Source organism: Eublepharis macularius, chromosome 1 (assembly GCF_028583425.1).
Source record: "Eublepharis macularius isolate TG4126 chromosome 1, MPM_Emac_v1.0, whole genome shotgun sequence".
Taxonomy (NCBI): domain Eukaryota; kingdom Metazoa; phylum Chordata; class Lepidosauria; order Squamata; family Eublepharidae; genus Eublepharis; species Eublepharis macularius.
Window position 1 is genome coordinate 159,158,097 of NC_072790.1, and position 19,984 is coordinate 159,178,080.

At 44.5% G+C, this 19,984-nt stretch overlaps 1 protein-coding gene across 1 annotated transcript in view; it reads right to left on the reverse strand.

Annotated features, from left to right (window-relative positions):
* Positions 1-19,984, reverse strand: part of SMYD3 (SET and MYND domain containing 3) — a 714,934-nt gene that overhangs the window by 574,923 nt on the left and 120,027 nt on the right. The window contains exon 5 of the mRNA XM_054983157.1: positions 14,605-14,741. Coding sequence (XP_054839132.1) covers positions 14,605-14,741 — 137 coding nt within the window. The remainder of the gene's footprint in view (positions 1-14,604; positions 14,742-19,984) is intronic.

Sequence of the window (19,984 nt, forward strand, 5' to 3'; positions counted from 1 at the left end):
AGAGTAGATCTTTTTAAACTGATACGCCTGATTAAATTAAGGCATCTTTTTGGGCCAGGCGATCCTCCCCCTACCTCTGGAATCATTTACAAATCTTCCTTTTGCCCGACAGTAACGGATCCAATGATCGAAAGTTTTGAAAGGGTGGTCTTGCGGGATGTAACTAAATTGGAATCCACACGTTGTTACAAAAGATATAATCTTTCTAAGATGGAATGGGAGGCTTTGCAAGGGCTCCAAAACGACCGGGACATCGTGATTAAAAGGGCAGATAAAGGGGGTGGTATAGTTGTCCAGGATACTGTAGACTATGTACAGGAATGTGAGAGGCAATTGGGAAACGAGATGGAATACAGGCGAGTGCCCTATAATCCCACGGTACAGATTCAACGAGTTATTAAAATAGTACTGGATGAAGGTTTAGCAGATAATGAAATAGATAAGAAAACTAGAGATGCTTTAATAAATCCTTCCCCGAGAATACCAGTGTTTTATACACTCCCTAAAATTCATAAAAGAGAACGCCCTCCCTTGGGTCGCCCAATCGTCTCTGGCTCCAATTCCATCTTAGAACCCCTCTCGAGATATCTAGACTATTTCTTACAACCTTTGGTTGCGAGCACTCCTGCCTATTTAAAAGACACTATGACATTAATCTCCCTTATCGAATCCATAGAGACTCCACCAACAGTATATTTGATGTCACTGGATGTCAAGTCACTGTATACCTCCATTCCACACGATGAGGCAAGATCGGTGGTACAGGATGCCCTTTTACAACGAGAAGTACAACAACCTTCCACCCCATTCCTACTTAATATTCTGGATATCATCCTAGAAAAGAATTATTTCAAGTTTAATGATAACTATTTTTTTCAGCTGAAGGGAGTGGCCATGGGATGTGCTGCGGCCCCCAGCATTGCGAATATTTTCATGTCCGCATTAGAAAAGGAATGGGTGTTTAACAACGAAAAGAATCCCTTTAAAGACCAGTTCATTCTATACCGGCGATATATAGATGACGTCATTGTCCTTCTAAGACAACGTGAGATTGCTGATGAAGTCGGACAGTGGTTTAATTCCTTGCACCCAGATATTGAGTTTACCTGGAATGGGAGCTCCAGCAACCTGGACTATCTTGACGTCACCATTTACCGTGAATTTAATAGATTATCAGTCCGTCCCTTTAAGAAACCGACGGACAGATGCTCCTATTTGCATTATCAGTCCTTTCATCCTAGGAAACTTAAAGACAACATCCCCCTAGGGCAGTTTCTACGCCTAAAACGGAATTCCACCAGTTCCCATTCCTACAATTTTAGTGGTCGGGAGCTGGAAGCGAGTTTCGCAACAAGAGGTTACCCCCAGCGTGTGATTGAACGGGCTAGATTGAGCTCAGACGCCACGGATCGGGCAGTCCTTTTAACACCCAGACACAGGAAGGGAGACAATAAGATCAAATGGGGACTGGAATATACCCCTCTGGCCACAAAAATAACATCTATTATCAGACAGCATTGGCATCTCATTAGGGACATTCGTGGATGTGAATCAGGGCTGTCAGTTGGATTCAGACGCACGCGATCCATTGGGGATATGATAATGAAATCGGAATTCTCCAGTCACCAGGCTCCCAATAACTTACCTAAAGGCCACTTTGCCTGTGGCTCATGTAACGTATGCAGTCTTATGGTTAGGGCGGAACAGATACTCCCCGATTATCGATTGAATAGACAGTTTTTTTCAAACTGTAAGTCAGAAAATGTGATCTATGTCATCCAGTGCAAATGCCCCTTATTGTATGTGGGGAGCACTACTCGCCCACTAAGGATCAGGATACAAGAGCACCTATCTAGAATAAGGAATCAGGTTTGGGAGGCACCCCTTGTTAGTCACTTTCATGAATTTAAACACCATCCTCATGATTTTAAAGTTACAGTAATAGACATGCTGGAATGCCCTTTTGCCGCTGATCGGACTAAATTATTATCTCGTTTAGAATCCAAATGGATCTTTCAGACACACTCTCTGTCCCCACATGGCTTGAATTTTGACATTAATTTTTCCTGTTTTTTATGAATAAAACCCTGTAAGTTTTTCAGCTCTTGCAAAGCCTTTCCTTTACCATGTTTGACTCCTCCCACGGTGGCTATATTAGTAGCAATGGTTACCTTTATGGGCACACGTCCGTGAATTGCGTGTCGGAGGAACGGTGGGAGAACTCGTGGTGCTATTTTCATACTGTGAGTGTGTGGTTTGCTGTTTTAAATATTTATTAAAATTAAATTGAATATATGTTAGTTTATTGTTAATTTTCCTTCACAGTATGTACAGTCCGAATTGCTACACGCCCAGGAGGAAGTGAGGGGTGATCCTCACGAAACGGGTTAATGTTATTTGCCTGCAAGTCCCCGTCGGCGTTTTCTTCTGTATATGTACCTTGACTATATGGACTGCTAATATCCCTTTGGCACAAGCTCCCACCTACCGATTCTCCTTTGACTTTTTTGGCATTAGCACTTTAATGGATAAGACTTGTTCCGGACAGTGATATTTTGCACAATTATATTTGCTACTTGCTACTTAACTGTATCTATGCACTTGTGAATTCCTCTGTATAAATTGGTTTATAATCCATGTATGTATTTTCAGCACTTTTGCACTTTGTATTGTGAACAATAGACCATACTCCAATTATTTACTATATTATAGCCCTGGTTTGTTGTTTCTGCGTCTCCGCTGGCGGCAGCGGTGCTGAGAGCCGTGTTCCGGGCCGCAAATCAACCAATATAACCGTCGCCTACTAACTAATGCAACTTGCAAGAATATTCAACACTCTTATATGCAAAATTACAAAATTTAATCATACAACATTGAATCATAAATATACAGTCAAAACAACTCTAATAGAATAGCCGTGTTAGGGCGTATATCACACGCCAGTGAGCGAGCCGCAAATGAGATAGATGCACCATTTGAATCGTTATATTTGTAACTGCTCTGAAGAAGGGGATACCGGAAACGGGACCTCTTGCTGGCTGACCCGTTCAGTTACAATTTAGAAAAATGTTGATTTCATTTTCATAATTTACTTTTTGTTGAAATACTGACTTGAGCAACATGTATGTGCTTTGTATGTATTGAAATCTGCATAAAATTGCGTAGAGGCCTTTTCTAGCCCTATTCAAAGCGACTGTGTTTGTGCAAATAATACAGGGGATTGGCTTGAAAATTTTCTCCCCTCCCCTTGTTGTTTTCATTTGGAGTGTGATATACGCCCTAACACGGCTATTCTATTAGAGTTGTTTTGACTGTATATTTATGATTCAATGTTGTATGAGTAAATTTTGTAATTTTGCATATAAGAGTGTTGAATATTCTTGCAAGTTGCATTAGTTAGTAGGCGACGGTTATATTGGTTGATTTGCAGTCTTACGCCATCACCCTCTCTTTTTGTGTGTGTGTTCCGGGCCGCGGCAGCGATGGCCGCAGCGATGGCAGCAGCGGCGGCGCACCGTTCCACGTCTCCGCGGCCTCCTCCGGTGGCCACTGCGCCTTCGCGCCGCTCCGCCTCCCCGCCTTCCTGGGGCTCCGGCGCCCGGTCTCCTCCTGGCCCCCTGGTAAGTGTTGGGGGTCGCCGGGAGCCGCCGGCCCCTGCGGGGGTGTTGGGGGGGCAGCCCGGCCCAGGAGAGTCCTGCCCCGGAAAACTATATTGTGAATTACCTTACACATGAATGTAGGCAGGTAGCATATAAACATTTTCAATAAATGCCAACCAGATTGGCAATTAGCTGAACTAGTTTACAGAACTACTGCACGAAACTCAAAATTGTTGTTCAGTTCCTGCAATTATAATTCCACATTCAAATAAGTTCAGGAATAATGAACAAGAGCCATCATAAACTTTCATAGCAAAACTGCTACACAGTACAAAATACAATAGCTCTACCTTACTAAGAACAAGCTCCTAAATCTATATTTGTCACTGACATAAACACACGCCTACTAAACTGTACTGGACTACAGATATTACCTTCCTAAACAATTCAGATTTATGAATATAAACTCACTTTTTAATTAACAGTGTACAGAAAATAGTACATAGCCCCCGTTAACCATGAAACACAGGAAATAGCATCAATTATCTAAGCTCCTTTTGAACTTTGGCCAAAATTCCGTTACTTCCAGAATTTTGATATTTAAATCCCTGGATTTTAGTTCAGGTTAAGAAATGACACAAAGTTAGAAGATAAAGGAGAAAAGAATAGAATAAGGGATTTAAAATGAGAAAAGACACAGCTGTCACAATTCACTAGAGAGAACATTTTCCAGGATCACTGTCTCTATTTCCAACAGAACTTTACAAGGCTTAATGTAAGTCTGGCTTTCAAAAGATGAAACAAAGCAAAATACAGTACAGCATACGATGAACAAGAAGTGAGGGGTAAATCTGTGCAAGGCAGCCATTTCTTTCCCTTTCCCCCAAGAATTTAATGCTAGTGTATTCTTAAGTGAGCGGAAAGCTTCAAAGACTTGTACTCTGTACTGGTCTAGGCTTCAGGTATGCCATCTGGCCTTTTCTGAGGAGCTTGTAACTAGAAATTACTTCTCTTCTTTACATGTTGGGCTGTTACGGGTCTATCCTATTGTGTCATGGGCTTCACAGTACTATACCACATGCCCTTTTGGGGGTCAGTGCTGATACAATTCATATCATGCTAGGAATTAAGGGAACAGCCTTACAGAAGGGTAGCAATGCCAACTACTGGAATAATCATATAACTGTTCACATGTACTGCTTGGCTAAGGATCTCATTTATTACTGTTCTATAAATTCATAATCTGTGATGCTGAGGGATATTTGAAATTTATAAGAGGTTGTTCTTAATGATAGATAAGCAGTTGGAACTTTTCATAAACTAGGAACATTCTACTTCAGATTCATATACTGGAATAATGACCAACATGTATTGAGTTGTGGGATAACATTAAAAGTCAGCAGAAGGAGGAACATACTTCCTGAAATTTAGCAAAATGTAGTTCAAATCATAACCTCACTTTCAAATTAACCATACTTGGGGAAAACATAACTAATAGAAGAAGCCATGCATACTTTCTGAACTCTTGAGAGTGCCCCATAGGGCACATGTGGCTTGTTGTTCTCTTTAAGAGGTCTTGAACAAACAAGAAGGAGACTTAGCTACTCTGGCTCCTGGGTGGGGGGAAAGGAAGCAAGGGGAGTGAGGCAAAGCACAGAAGGAAGATGTAGCAGAGACAAGAAAGACAGAACAGGTTGCCAACCCTCTACATGACTAATCATAGTCTTAGCCAATGAATTTTCAATAAGAATAGAAAAGAGGATTTCTAACTTTCAAACAGACTGAACAGTATCATCAATTGCAAAGTACACACCCACAAACTCACCAGGGAAAAAGTCAAAACTCAAAAACGGATAGCTTTGCCATTTAAACAAACCAAAAAAAAAACCTCCAACAAAGGAGAAAGGAAACTTGCATGCATTGCTATATTACACACGATAGCCAAGAGATTGTTGCGGTCATTTGTGTAAATACATTGCAGACAGCAACAGTAACAGAAATGAGGACTATCTGGAAGGGGAATAACTTCATTTTCCTAGTAAATGAATACTGCAGCAGAAAGTCTGAGGAAAAGGAACATCCCTTCAACAGAAGCAGAAGAGGGAAGATGCTTAGATGGTCTACATAAAATGAGACACATCATTCTCTCTCAGGAGGGGCTTTAAATTTATAACTGAAAAAATTTTAATGTAGGCCAGAGCATTTTTGCAATGGCATGGAAAATTCCACTTGGTTTTCACAACCCAGCTCTGTAAACCTGAAAATGGAAACAGAATCCAGTGTGCTATGAATAGTAATGAAAAGAAAGAGGGCTTCAGATAATTAATTAAGTCATTTGAAACTGTAGCTAAATGGAAATTTGATTGCATCTTTTACAGTCATTACAAGCTAACATTTTAAATAAAGATAAAGTATTTCTGAACACTGATGAGTGTGAACATCAAGGACTCAACACAAGACAGAAACCAGGGTTGCACTTAACGACAACCATTGTTCATCGCACAGAAAAATAAAGACTAATAGAACTGACTGGAATCTTAAACACCAGGGTACCTAAGCTACCTTTTGCATAACACACTATTGCCAACACTCTTTTTAAGCACCACTGCTAACAGTACTGGAAGGACTTCAATTACACTTAACGAAACTGTTAACTATTGATCCAAGTAGGTCATCACAAATGTTGCATTATGCACAGCTGGTCTCTACCACAATTAACATTCTTATTATTCTTATAAACAAATACATTCACTAAATAGACTTACGTGGGTGACACCAACACTTGTTACTCTCTTAACATTTGAGGATGACTTTCTCACACTAACAGGGTTTCACTCTAAAACCGATCTCTAACAACGGCACTATCCTCTTTATATAGAAGCAAGCAGGTGTTCTTGAGGATCCAATTATATGTGAAATCAGTTTAGGCACCAACGTTTTGTATTTAACCCAAGTAAAACCTAAAATCCAGGGATTTAATCTACATTTTATCTCCCCTCTGAAGTATAACATTGCCAAGCATTTAGGCAAGATTTTGTGATTTTGCCACATGAACAAATTATGTTGCTTTCTTCAGCGCCTTATACTGAGTCAGCGCATTCATGCATCATGGTCAATTCTTAAAGGTCTCAGGTCAGCATCTTTCACATCAACGCTACACGATTCTTTTAGCTGAAGACGCCAGCAGTCTTTTGCAGAAAATGCTTTAGCACTGAGCTACACACACACACACACACACACTCTCTCTCTCTCTCTCTCTCCCTCCCCCTCCCCCTCCCCGGCCAGAGGTTTGAAAAGCAGAAGACACAGAAAAATGACAGTAAAATTAATTCAGGAAAACAATTTCAGGCATTTTGAAATTAAACAAATTAAAGCTCAGACATATATCTATTTACCTGTTTCTTCTCACAGACAATAAAGCATGTTGTTCATTTTCTGGACTTCATATGTCTTCCTATTGTATAATGCTACAAAAATAAAGATCTGATTCTATTCCAAAAGCTTTACTTATAGAAAAAAACACTAGAATGCTGCCTAGGGACACCTGGGTGTTGATGTTCTTAAAAGACACAAAAAACCCACAGTAACTATAAGAAATCAACTTTCTTTTTACACCAAATTTTATTTCTGCACAAGATTTATTTCCATTCGGAGGCCATTATCTCAGAGATCTACCTTCTATTGTCTCTTTCGCAACTTTCATGCATCCTATACACAGCTTTGCCAATAATCTAAAATTCAGACTTCTAATTGTGTCTTGACTGTATAAAACTATTAAAAGTGTAAGTTAAGCACTTCTAATTATATTACAGTTCATTTTGACAAATATTTGCTTATTCTATTTTTTTTATAATAAGCAATGGTACCTAAGAATAATTGCTATGGCTAAAAGGTTAATTCTAATAGCATGGAAAATTCTGTTTCACATCAGCTATAAATCACCAGTACAATAGTTTTTTGGAAAGAGCTAAACATGAAAAAAGAACCCACATATCAGAGACTAAACAAACTCTCATTTTATGAAAAAAAATGCCTTTCATTTGGAGATAGGCATGCAGACTAGTCCTCTGGGAGAAATTGTAGTACTATTTTTGGATTACTGCACCCATATTTTTTCCTAGTTATAGTCTACATCTTATAATTTTATGAATAATGGCGTCTAGAAAATATTTTGATTCTAAGGATCCTGTGTGGTACCTTTGTGGTCCTAATTTTTTATTATTTTGATGCAATACACAAATAACTATAGCATAATAATTCACATCTGGGGGGAATATTAATTTGCATATTATAGCTTGGATCCCACAGAAAATGTCCACTGATGGAAGGGATTTTGGTCAATGGAGATGCAATCAGTTGCTTTCCCCCCTGCTTTTGCAGCCCAAAACATACCACAAAATGTAGCTCCATGGAGACTGGGGACCACCAAGAACAGCACAAAGTAGGAGTTGGAGATCTGCAACAGGAGAGGGGGGAATCAACAAAAATCACACCCCTTCCACCAACAGAAATTTGCAGCTGGATTCCAACTCCATATTGATTTAATCCAGAAATATACTAATTGTGGAGCGTGGCAATATGGAGAATGGAACTTTATATAGCTATATGCTAGAACGTTATGGTTTACATGAACAAAATATAGGAAAAATTAACCCCTGGACATAATGCAATTATCTGGTGGTTACTAGCATGTCCAGTTATAAATTTGATTTTGAAGTTGGCCTCTCAAAGGGAGAGGGGAATGATTTCAACTAATATAATGCAATACATTCCAGGCCTTCTTTTGAATAGCCTTCACTTGAATAGCCACACTTAGCTACAATTTATTTTATTTCTGCTACTGTAATAGTTTATCTCTTATTATCGCTTGATACCCATGCTTTGCTACAGTATTTAACTATTTTAAATCCGGTTATAATACATACGAGTGAGTATGTACCATTTTTTTGGTTTGTGTGTGTGAGTGTTTGAGTTGGCAACCCTAGTGAACTTTTAGGGGAAGACTGGGAAGTGCATTTTATCTCAGGACACATTCAATGACTCACACAACAGCAACTGCATACTGTTTAGAATGTGGGGGGTGAGGACCAGTCAGGCCACCCCATACGCAAATGATCTCTGTGTTCCAATTGTCTCTGGTGGGGAGATGAGGTGTGGAATGTTGTGAGTCCCATTCAGCCTGAATATGCAAATGACCTTGAAAGGCTGGCCAACTCAGGGAAGAGCAGCTGAGCTGGCAGCGGGCAGGGGCTCGAGGAGCTGCAGCCTGCCAGCCAGAGAGGGAAGCTGTATTCCTTTGGGAAAACACATTTTACCCCTTTTTACCCCCTTAGGGGGCAAATTTCTTAAAATCCTTTCTTAGTGAGCTTCTACATCATGAAAGGAATGTTCTCCCCAAATTTGATGTTTCTAGGTCCAGGGGTTTGGGCTGGGCACTGATGAGTCAGTCAGGACACTTGTCTTTATATCTATAGATTATTTTGTAGAAGTATAATTTGCTCTTCTTCAAAGGAGCCCTTGGCAGGTTATATTCCCAGCTTATGATCCCAGGTAGCTGTCTTTTCCAGCATCTTAGATGGAAAAACCTGCTTAGCCTCAGCATAAAAACCTCATCATGTGTTCCTCAGGCTATCATTAGATCTAGTTGAGAATATGGACCAAAACTTCAGATCAAAAAGTCCATGTACATATAGGGGGTATTTTTCCAGGGCTGTTTTTTTCCCTTTCAGTCCATCTCTCAAAGAGTGAGATGTAAGAGAGTAGACATTTTAGCTGACAGGACTCAATGTTGCATAGGCCTTGTTAGCAGTCAGACTCCCTCCTCACACTGAAAGGGCAGTTTATGGATATGGAATTTCATAAACCCCTTGCCGTAAGTTCTAGGCAGTGCCTGGCTAGCTAGCCTGGAGACTGGAAAGTTATCAAGCCATGAGTCATAGGGGGATGGCTGACTGACAACCCTCCATGCCCCAGAAAGCAGCAGAGATAACAAGGCTTTCTGACAAAACTCTCCCTGCCTAATCCTATGAATGCCTTCTTCGACCTCCCCCTCCCACTTACTTAATCAAAGCTATTCAGCACATCTGATAACCTTCCTGTTGTCAGAGTCTGTTGTTCTAGAGAAATGCAACCTGAGTAACGCCATACTTATTTCTGTAGTTGTTTAGTCTTCCTCTCTCTCTAGGCCCGTGGGACGCCAGGAGCCGTTTCCATGGGAGAGGATACTGCATCTTATCTGTTCTCTTCTCAGCCGTCCTTGGCTGGCCAGTGTTCCCACCGAGAAGTTTCCTGCTATGTGAACTCTGGGGGGAGGCTGGGCTCTGAGGGTTTGATGTGTAACAACTTTCGTTCTGTATCTCATTCCTAACAAAGCTTTGCGCAGCCAGGATCTGCTTGGTCCTGGAATGCGGACACCTGGGCCTGAATGCTGTCTTTCTAATAAAGCCTTTTGAAATCAAAAGACCTTGTCTTCTTGCAGAAGGGAGGAAGGCAGACTCTAGCCAACTGGAATGCCATAGTCTGACACCTGCGCGGTACTTACCAGGTCATCAAGCAATATTTTTACCTATAGACCATCCCAGAGAGTCATATCAAACCCTTCCCAACTTATTATCCTACCTCAGAACAAAGCCTTTGTTTTGAGGCAGAAATGTCAGTTTTGCCCCAGGGAACGTTTTGCCTTATAACTGGGATTCTCAGCCATGTTCTGAGTGTGCGCGCTTTGCTACCCGTCCACGCACCTCCAATCTGTTTGGGCTTCTTCTCTCTATGAAACGCTGGTCGTTTTGCTGCTCCTCCACAAACCTCCTCTTCTCCAAGGGGGCCCTTTCCCCAAAGCTACTTTCCCATTTCCTCACTGTCTTCTTAGTTAGCTCTGTGTGTATGCTGTGTGTGTTTTTTGTATGCTTGCCTTTTATGCCTCTGTTAATAAAGAAACCTGTTTATGTGAGAGTTCTCTAAGAGAACAATCCTCGTAGACATAGGGAACAATCCTCGTAATCCCAGTTACCTCCTCTTGCTTGTCTCCTTTAATGCCAATTCCCCCAACTAATTAAGGAGACCTCCTATTTCAGTAACACAGAGATATAGCCTAAATGAGAAGGAGACCACAAAATGTTTTAAGCAGTTTCTTACTTTGATAATCTTTCTGAAATAAGCTGTGTCTTACTCATCAAGAAACATTAAAGTCTCCAGGTCTACAGTTACAGCAAAAACTGAAATGACAGCTTATTGAAATTAATGCTGTGAACTGTAAATATAGACCCACATGAGGCACTACAAGGACATGCAGAGGGCATCTCATTTTCCCCTTTATCCCCTTCCCTACTATTTCCTCTTTCCCTTCCATAATCCTTCTGTTCTTCCCATTTGCTTCCCTGCCTTTAGCTTTCCATCGTTTCCTCCCCATAGCAAACTCTGGCCGTTTCCACACAGCTCCCCGCTGCTTGTAACAACCCGGAAGATTGCGCAAAAAATGCAGAAGATCGCGTTTTCTCATGTGAGATTTGCGCGACGTCACGTGACGTTGCACAAATCTCGCGCAAGAAAACGCCATCTTCCGCGTTTTTTGCATGATCTTCCGGGTTGTTATGAGCAGTAGGGAGCCGTGTGGAAACGGCCTCTCTCTGGGAAAAGCCTGGCCCACTTGTGCAGTGGCTACTGACAGCAGTCTACACTGAATAGTGTGGCTATTGTTTTTCTGGTGGTCATCGCCACCAGGCCTGTTCCCAGTGAGTCCTCCCTCCTCCATAAGAAACATGACACAGGAGGGAAACAGGACCTTTTTCACAGCTGTTTTGGTCTCCAAGTCCACTTCTCCCCCAACCCCCGCCCATGGCTTTATAGAAACCAAGGTTTGGAAGGCTCAACAATATTGTTGTGGTTCCCTAGCAACTCTAAAATTACAATTGAGAGCTCAGTAGTTTCAACTATTTGGAGGGAGTTATAACATCCCCCCGATGTTTTTTTTTAATTTCAAGTTAAAAAAAAAAAACCTTGAGTGAGACTTCCTTCAGGTTTCTTATCTCCATTTTGCTGATCTAGTAATCTATATTCTATGCCCCAGTTTGGAATCTGATTTGCAATAAATTATGTAATGGATTATAACAAAGATATAGGGAAAATAAAGGGAAGGAATAGGTTTTTGGACCAAGCTTCTCCACTGAACTGATCCTTTTCCAGAACATGCCTGCAATTATTCTTCTCAATAAAAAGATTTTTGTCTTGTTTTATGTTTGTTACCATTCTTGAAGTTCCAGCATCAAACAGATCTTAGATGACTCTCAAATGTGGATTTCTATAGCAAGTAAAAAAGACTGATCAAAAAGCCACCCTCCAAGCCCCGCTCAAGGAGTTCAGCTGCAGCATAAGCAGCTACTGAACTTGAAAGGAATGTTGGACAAAGCCAGAAAAACAGAGTCTGGAGACCTCATACTGATAGCATTTCTTTATCCCATTGACTGCTCATAAAACCTATGAGCCCATCCCACCCAGAGGGGTCTTTGAAGTGTAATGCTTGAACAATTTCAGTGGGATTCCAGACGGTATTCCTTGTCCACTGCAAAGTTAATACATGCCTTCCACAGAAAATGCAGGTCAGTATATGAAACACAGCAGAGGGAATACAGAAAAAAAGAGTACAGAAATATTTTGTAAATTCCAGATGTTTAAATTGGATTAAATACTCTAATCCATGGATCACAGTCCTTTCCCCTGTTCTCCTCTCAGTCTCATCTGACAACCACAGGGAAGTTGATTCCCGGGACTGTGAGTCCAACCCAGGCTAACAGCCAATAGGATAAGGGCTGCAACTGAAGAGGGGGAAAGAGCAAAATCCCTCTCTCCTCTGTCTTCTGTCAGCACAAGCTTCAGTGATATAAGAGGCAGGAGGACTATTAACATATTAATAAAAAGATACTATTCTCTAAGGAAGAGAAAGATAAGCAGGGAAAAATTAGAAATATATTCATACAATCATTCTGGCAGAAAACAACAAGCAGGTCTACACTAGCAAAATAAAAACTAATTTCTTATAAGAAAGGCAATGATTTGTACTAAACAGCCAGCAGTGCTCTTCTTAATGCAGCAACCTGCCTTGAAACAGGAGCATCTGTTCCGCCTGGGTGGAGGGGAAGAGGGAACAGGAAGATTTTGGGTATTCATGCCTTACATTGGCTCTTAATGGAGCATCCTGTGCTGCCATCTATGGCATCACCACCCCTTTTGATGGATGTGGGGGGAGGCAGGGCCCTTTGGTCCATGCTGTCGGTACTGTGAAGTTTCTTTGGGCAGCTGCATCAGAATGACTACCCAGACAAATATAAATAAACAGACTCGCCAAAAACACTAAATGCAAAGAGCCTAAACCAAAGGAAGACAAACATTAATGTAGATGGCTATTACTGAAGGATTCAAAACCTACTCATGAAGCCATTTCTTTGACTATGAAAGGTCAGAAGTAGGTAACAAATATAGCTTTGTTTACTAACAATAAAGGTAAGTGTTAGATCAGTGGTTCCCAGCCTATGGGCTATCCACCACGAGCTGTTGCAAGAGGACTGCAGATCCATCCAGCCTGGGCAGCTTTCTGCCTTCCCCACCTGTGCTTTCCCCTAAACTTGCCTATATGGCAGCCATTCCCCTCCAACTCTGTGTTTTCATTCACCAGCCAGCTTGCCACTACATAGTCATGTTTCTCCAATTGTATCCACCTGCTCTGAGCCCCCATGCAGGCCGGCAGCATCAGCCCAGCCTCAACAGGAGGCCCCCCGAGAGTGCACCAGCCCAATCAGGGCTGTTTGCCTGATCACAAGGAGAATGGCTCCCTGTGAGAGGCTTGGGTGAGGCATTGCCCACCCACCTCCCATCTCCTGCCAGTGACAACCGGAAATGGCCACATTTTAAATGGTCTGGGCTGCTGCAGCCCTTTAAGGAGCCACTGTTTGGCCAGTGGCTTCCTTGTGGGCCCATCCTGCTAGCTCAGGAAGATCTAGAGCATGATCAGGCAGCCATCACAGCCAGGAGCTTTACCAGGATGTGATGTCTCCTTCTCAACCAGCCCAGAGCAGCCTGGAAGTGTGGGAGAAGAGTGGTCACCTCAAGGTCGGGTGGGGGAGGGGGGAAGCATCCCACATAACAAAGGGCAGCTTCCTCACCCAATATCATCTATTTCTAAAATAACGGATCGATGAAGGCAGTATCTTGTGTCTCATTTGTTCTTAAGCAATATTTCCTTGTAAAATTGTGAACCAAGAAGGGTTTTCAGGAATCAACATAAAACCCTACTAGAGCTCAATATCTTTTGTAGATTGAATAATGTCTTGCACATACATGCATTTATATTTTTTCAAACGTATGTAGATGCTGTGTTGTGACTAGTACAATACAAATTCATTTAAAAGTGTTACTGAATTCATAGTATCTTTTTGTTATTATGTATAGTAATAGCACAATTACTATCAGGTAGGGATACACAAAAAAAATTGACATTAAAGAATGGACTTCATTCTCAAAAATGTTGAGAACCACTGTGCTAGATGATGCATCAAGAATGAGAAAAATGGCCAGACACAGATAATCCTGGAATATATAGGTGTCTGGTACAATATATTGCACATGTTGATATATGACAACACAGAATACAAATGTATCTGCTAACAGATTATATTTGTCAGAGATATACAGGTTTGGAAAGAAAGGCAATGCATAATCTGTAAGATCTTTCAAGAAAGTAACAGGGGGGTTTTCTTTAAACATCTCAAGTCATTTTTCAATAATGGCACTTTATGCAATCATGATTCTCATTTTTTTAATATGCCAGCAGTTTGAATTCTTTATTTTTAATGTAGGTTGCAATTGTATCAAAGGGAAAGGTCCCTGACAAGGAATTTCATAATAGAAACGGCAATATTTTAGGGTTTTGCATGGGGTTTTTTGCAAAACAATAACAAACAACATTAAGGGCAGAATAATTAACAAATTTATCAGGAATCAAGTTAACACTTACTTTTGCGAAGGTCTGAAAAACATCTAGGGCAGGCGGTAGCTGAGAAACATCTTGGATCTCCACCTTCAAATACAGTTGCAATGCCCTTGTGAGGTACCCAAGGCCTTCTTTCATTTCTTCACTTAACTTTTCAAAATCTTAAGGGAGACAATGTACAGCAAGGCATCAACATAATAGTCTGCCAACATCTTTAAATTATCTAGTGGCAGCTTTGTAGTCTATGCTTCTGAACCCCAGATAGAGGAGGATACAGCACTTTATTTTTGACAGCTGCCTCTCACTGCCAAGTTGTCACTGCCAAACAATACAAATGTTATGTGCATGAAAGATCAAAAGTTTATAACCAAAACAGATGTGCAAGGAGATACATAGTGTTGAACTACAAAAAACAATCAATTGAATACATTTAACCATAAGAATTATATTTGTTACTATGCAAACATCCTCCTCACCGCAAGATAATGGATTATGTTGATTTCCCTCTTCCAATCAGTTCTCAGACAATACAAAGTAAAACACTGTTTAACTTAACAGCATAATGTTTGTAATCAGGACAGTACCTTGTACAGTTTCAGGCCTTAGTTGACCATAATCCAAATCAAACCCAAAGTTCATGCATAGATTTTCAACTCAGCAAATTACACAAATTAAGGAAAGATAATCGCAAAGGGGTATTCAGATTACACTGTTGCAGTAAAATTAAAAAGCAGTTCTTTGGCTCCTTAAAGACTAAACACGAACATAACTTAGTCCAGCATAACTTTTGATGAGTTAGAGATTGCTTCATAAAAAGAATCTCATGAAGTGATCTGTAACTTACAAAATCTAATGCCTATTGTTAAAAACCTCAACCTGAGGCCTGGAGTTTTCCTGTAGTTGCAACTGATCTTCAGACTACAAAGATCAGTTCCTCTGGAGGAAATGGCAGCTTCAAAGGGAGGACTCTGTGGAAACCCATCCCCAGTAAGCTCCCTTCCAAAGTATTGTCGAAGGCTTTCACAGCCGGAGAACGATGGTAGTTGTGGGTTTTCCGGACTGTATTGCCGTGGTCTTGGCAAGACCACGGCAATACAGCCTGGAAAACCCACAACTACCATCCTCCCTTCCAAACTTTGTCCTTTAGTGGGACTACCCCCAAATCTCCTGGAATTTCCCAAATTGGAGTTAGCAACTCTCTGATGCTGGAATAAATTGTGTTAATCTTTAATGGGAGCCACTGGACTCCCATTTCATTAAGGGGTCTGTAATTTCCTGGATCCCCCAAGGATCTCTTTTTTAAAAAATGAGCATTGCATTTGCCACCTTCCAATATCTGGAAGGGAGGACAATTTTAGCAACCAACTGCATATTATCATTGCAACATCAACATTTTGTTTCTGAATTCTTTAAAAGCCCTCAGGTATGTGCCAAATTCAGTGACTTCTATTTTTATAGTCTGTCCAACAGTCCTAGAACTTCACCTCTCTTTGACTCAGTTCTTCTGACACCCTTCCTGAAAACAATGGCTCTGGGATGGGTAACTGCCTCATATTTTCCACCGTGAAAACCAATGTAGTTTCTTTGCAGTCTTCCCATCCTCCTTTAGCAAGGGGAGGTATAAATATTTTTAAAATAAAAATATATAAATTGGGGGCAATTGAAGTGCTCTCCACTCTCCTATCCAGACCCCCTCATGCTTTGTGCAACTTATTCGTGAACTTGCATATTAACAGTTCCCACCACTACCTCTGTATGACATTCCATTGCCCCGCTTGCCGAGCTTGAACTTTTCAGAGGGGCAAAGTGGTCATCTTTGTTTCGGTTTCAAAGCTTGGAACCTAGATAAGCCCTTTCTTTAAACCTAGGAAAGCCTGCCAGAAAAACCCTTGCTGGGTGGGATTACTCAGAAATAAAGACTACTGCTTAGAAACATATAACATCTTTATTAAATAACAATTGAGCAAAAGCAATTAAAAGCCAGTACAATCTCAACAGATCATTAAGCAACAAAATAATAAAGCTAGTCGTCCTAAATAGTAGTTGATACTTGGAACTCATTTGGTGATTCACTCCATAGCATACAGCAGTTAGTTGGGTAGTAGCAAATAGAGGCGGGCACAAACCAGGAAAATTCCAAACTGCGTGGTTCGTGGATTGTCGTGGTTCACGAACCACGAACTTTCACAAACTTGTCCTCGTTCATGAACCGGTTCATGGTTTGTCACTTCATGAGGCACTGAAATGGCCCCCTCACAGTGAGACATGCAAAACTTGCAGGGACACTTCAGCAAGCTCTCCTCCAGCCACCCTCCAAGTTTGGTGAAGATTGCATTTCAGATGCCTGAGTTATACACCCCCCATGCAGGTGCCCCCAAGAAAGTTCCATTAGTTATGAGAGCCAGCCACGAATGTCAATTGACTTGTGTCAGGTTCCCTGGCTGGGTTTATCAGAGCCTGGGGGTGGCCCACCCTCCAGGTTGGCCTGGGCAGTGGCTAGGGCTCAAGGAAAGCCTCAGATATAGAGGGAGGAGGGGGTTGGTGACACCTTGGATCCCTCTCTCCCTCTGTTGGGACTCTTGTCACGCTCTCTCATCTCTCTAACTCGCTCGCTCCCAACTACTCATCACCAGCTCCTTGTCCCTGCTCATCTTTATAGCCCAGCCCCCCTTGGCACCCTCTCCCAGTCAAAGAGACATTCTTGGGGACACAGGAATATTCTTTTCAAGGAGAGGAGGACAGAGACAATCTATGAGAGGATGTTAATCTTGGGGGGAAGGTATGTTCTTTGGAGAGACAGGATATTCTTGGACAGGAAAGGACAGAGGTGATCCATGAGTGGAGGTTAATCCTGGAGGGAAGGGACCGAGGCCCGACTTACCAGGCGGAGGCTTTGCAGCCGGCGACCGGAGGGAAGAACGGCTGCGTGTCCTCGGCGTCAGCGTCCCGGCAGGCTCCCCGGTCTGGGCGGCCAATCAGTTTGAACCTTGGCCGCCCAATCAGTGCTGCCGGGGGGGTGGCCGCCGGGGGGCGGGGCCAACCGCCGGACCTGGAGGGCGAGGTTCTCCCTCTGGTCCGCCGGCTCTGCACTTAAGCAGACCCGGCCCCCGCCTCCCGGCAGTCTGCGCCGGGACGCGAACGAGAGAGGACGGCGAGCGAGAGAGGACGGCGAGCAAGAGGCTGGAGAAGGCAAAGGCGCGGCGAGTCAAGCCAACCGTTCCAGCGACCGGCTCCCTGACCTGGGTCAGGTGGGAGCGCCGCGGCCGGAGTCGGGCGTAGCTGAACCCGAACTTCGGCGCGGTGAAGCGGGGACCGGCGGAGCACGAGCGGAGGACCGGAAGAGCCTCCCAACGGCCGCTCCCTGACTCGGCGTCAGGTGGGAGCGTGGCAGCCAGGGGTCGGGTCTAGCTGAGCCCGAGCCCCCGCGCTGTGAGGAAGGTGCTGCAGGCTGACTGCTGCCCGGCCGCAGGCCCCCTTTGCAAGGCCCCATCTCCTCCTCGGCCTATACCAGGGTGGTTGCTTCTGGGCCCTCTTTTTTCCTCCTTCTCGCCAGCCGGAATTCCCCAGGAGGGCTCCACCGGGATGGCTCCCGCACGCAGCGGCAGGGGAGCCAGGTCCAAGCTGGGGGGACACAGCGGCAGGCCAGGTCCCTCTGGGAAGGTGGGGGATCTGGGAGCTGCACAACGGAGGTAGGGTGTCTCTAAAAAAACCCGCCTCCCAGGCGCAGGGGAAACCTGGAGGAAAGCGGGAAAAGGGTGAAGGGGCTGCAAGGGGCGCACGCCAGGCAACCCTAAGGCAGGCAGCCCCTGCACCCCCACCCCAGGCTCCTTCCAAGAGTGGTGGGGGGCGGAAGGCTGGGGCCCACGCCAAGGCAGGAGGTGGGGGAGGGCGGAAGGCTGGGACCCTCCCCAAGTCAACACGGGCTGGCTGGGCAAGGGGCCAGACCAGCCCTGACCCTTCTCCCAGCTCACTGCAGGAGATCGGGAGGGCCTTAGAGTTGCTCACAGCAAGGGTCGAGCAACTGGGGAACTCCGAGCATGGGGGGGGCTCTCCCCCAGGGCCTGTTGAGGTCCAGAGGGCTGCAGGGAGCAAGGCCAGCAGAGGGGACCGGGCTGCCCGGTCTCCAAGCCTGAGCTCCAGTGCCTCCAGTTGCGAGCGGCAACCAGCTAAGAGGAAGAAGAGGACATCCAGAAAAAAGGCAAGGAGGTCCAGACGGCACGAGGAGTCAGACAGCGGGGGATCATCAGGTGAGTCCTCCTCCTCTGGCGACGAGACTCCTGGGGATGATTACTGGAAGGAGGCCGCCTCCGTCTCTGGCCTCCCAGGGTGGGCGCTACGCAGGAGGGTGGGAAGTGCCCCCAGCGGGGACGCCAGGGTCATTTGGGATGTGGGTCAGGACAGGACCCCACCCCCTCTTCCCAAGCTGTTCGGGGATGACGAGGACCCTCCAGGCATTCACTTGGCCCGTAAGGTCAGGGAACGGATACTTGATGGGTTCTATGTGGATGTTTTTGCCCTGCTCAGGCCCGAGGCTGAGGATGGCAGGAGCGGCCCCCCCTCCAAAAAAGACAAAAAGGGGGTTAAGAAGGAAGTCGCCGAGCGCACATTCAATAACTGGTTGGAAGGATTTAATGTTTACATGGGGGTGGTGCAGGCTGCCTACCCGGACAGGGGTTGGCACCTATCCAACCACCTGGGAAACGTCCTCAGGGCCCGGGCGCTGGCTGGCAAGGGGGCTGCCATGGATTATGATGAGGCCTTCCGCAAAAGGGCCTCTCACAACCCCAGGGCCAGATGGGACTTGATTAGCCAGAAGCTCTGGCTGTGGCTGGTTGGTCCACACATGAGGGGGAGAGGGGAGGGCCCCCAGCCCGGGCGGTGGTTCAGGCGGCGGGAGAAATCCCGTTGGCTATGCTGGGAGTTCAATCAAGGGAAATGTCAGCGGCAGAAATGCCGATACGAGCACAGCTGTGAATCGTGTGGCGGCTCCCACCCCCGCTCGTCATGCTCTCGGGGCCCCCCTCCCTCAGCCCCCTTTCGGGGTGGCCGGGCCTCCAACAGCGGCTCCCATAAGGATGGAAGTCCCGGCACCAACGCCACCTCAGCCAACAGTGGCAAGTAGCTCCGGGTACACAGACTTAGGCTTGGCATTCACCCCGGTGCGCGTCGAGCCCCTACGCCTGCTCCTTGCCCGCTACCCCAACAGGCAGGCTGCCAGCTACCTGCTAAAGGGCTTCACGGCCGGCTTTAGGATCCCTTGCGAGGGGCCCCGAACTGCAACCACCTCCGGCAACCTGAAGTCAGCCAGGGAGTTGCCGGAGGTGGTGGCGGCCAAGATAGCCAAGGAGGTGGCGGCGGGCCGGGTGACGGGCCCCTTCCCTTCCCCTCCCCTGCCGAACCTTAG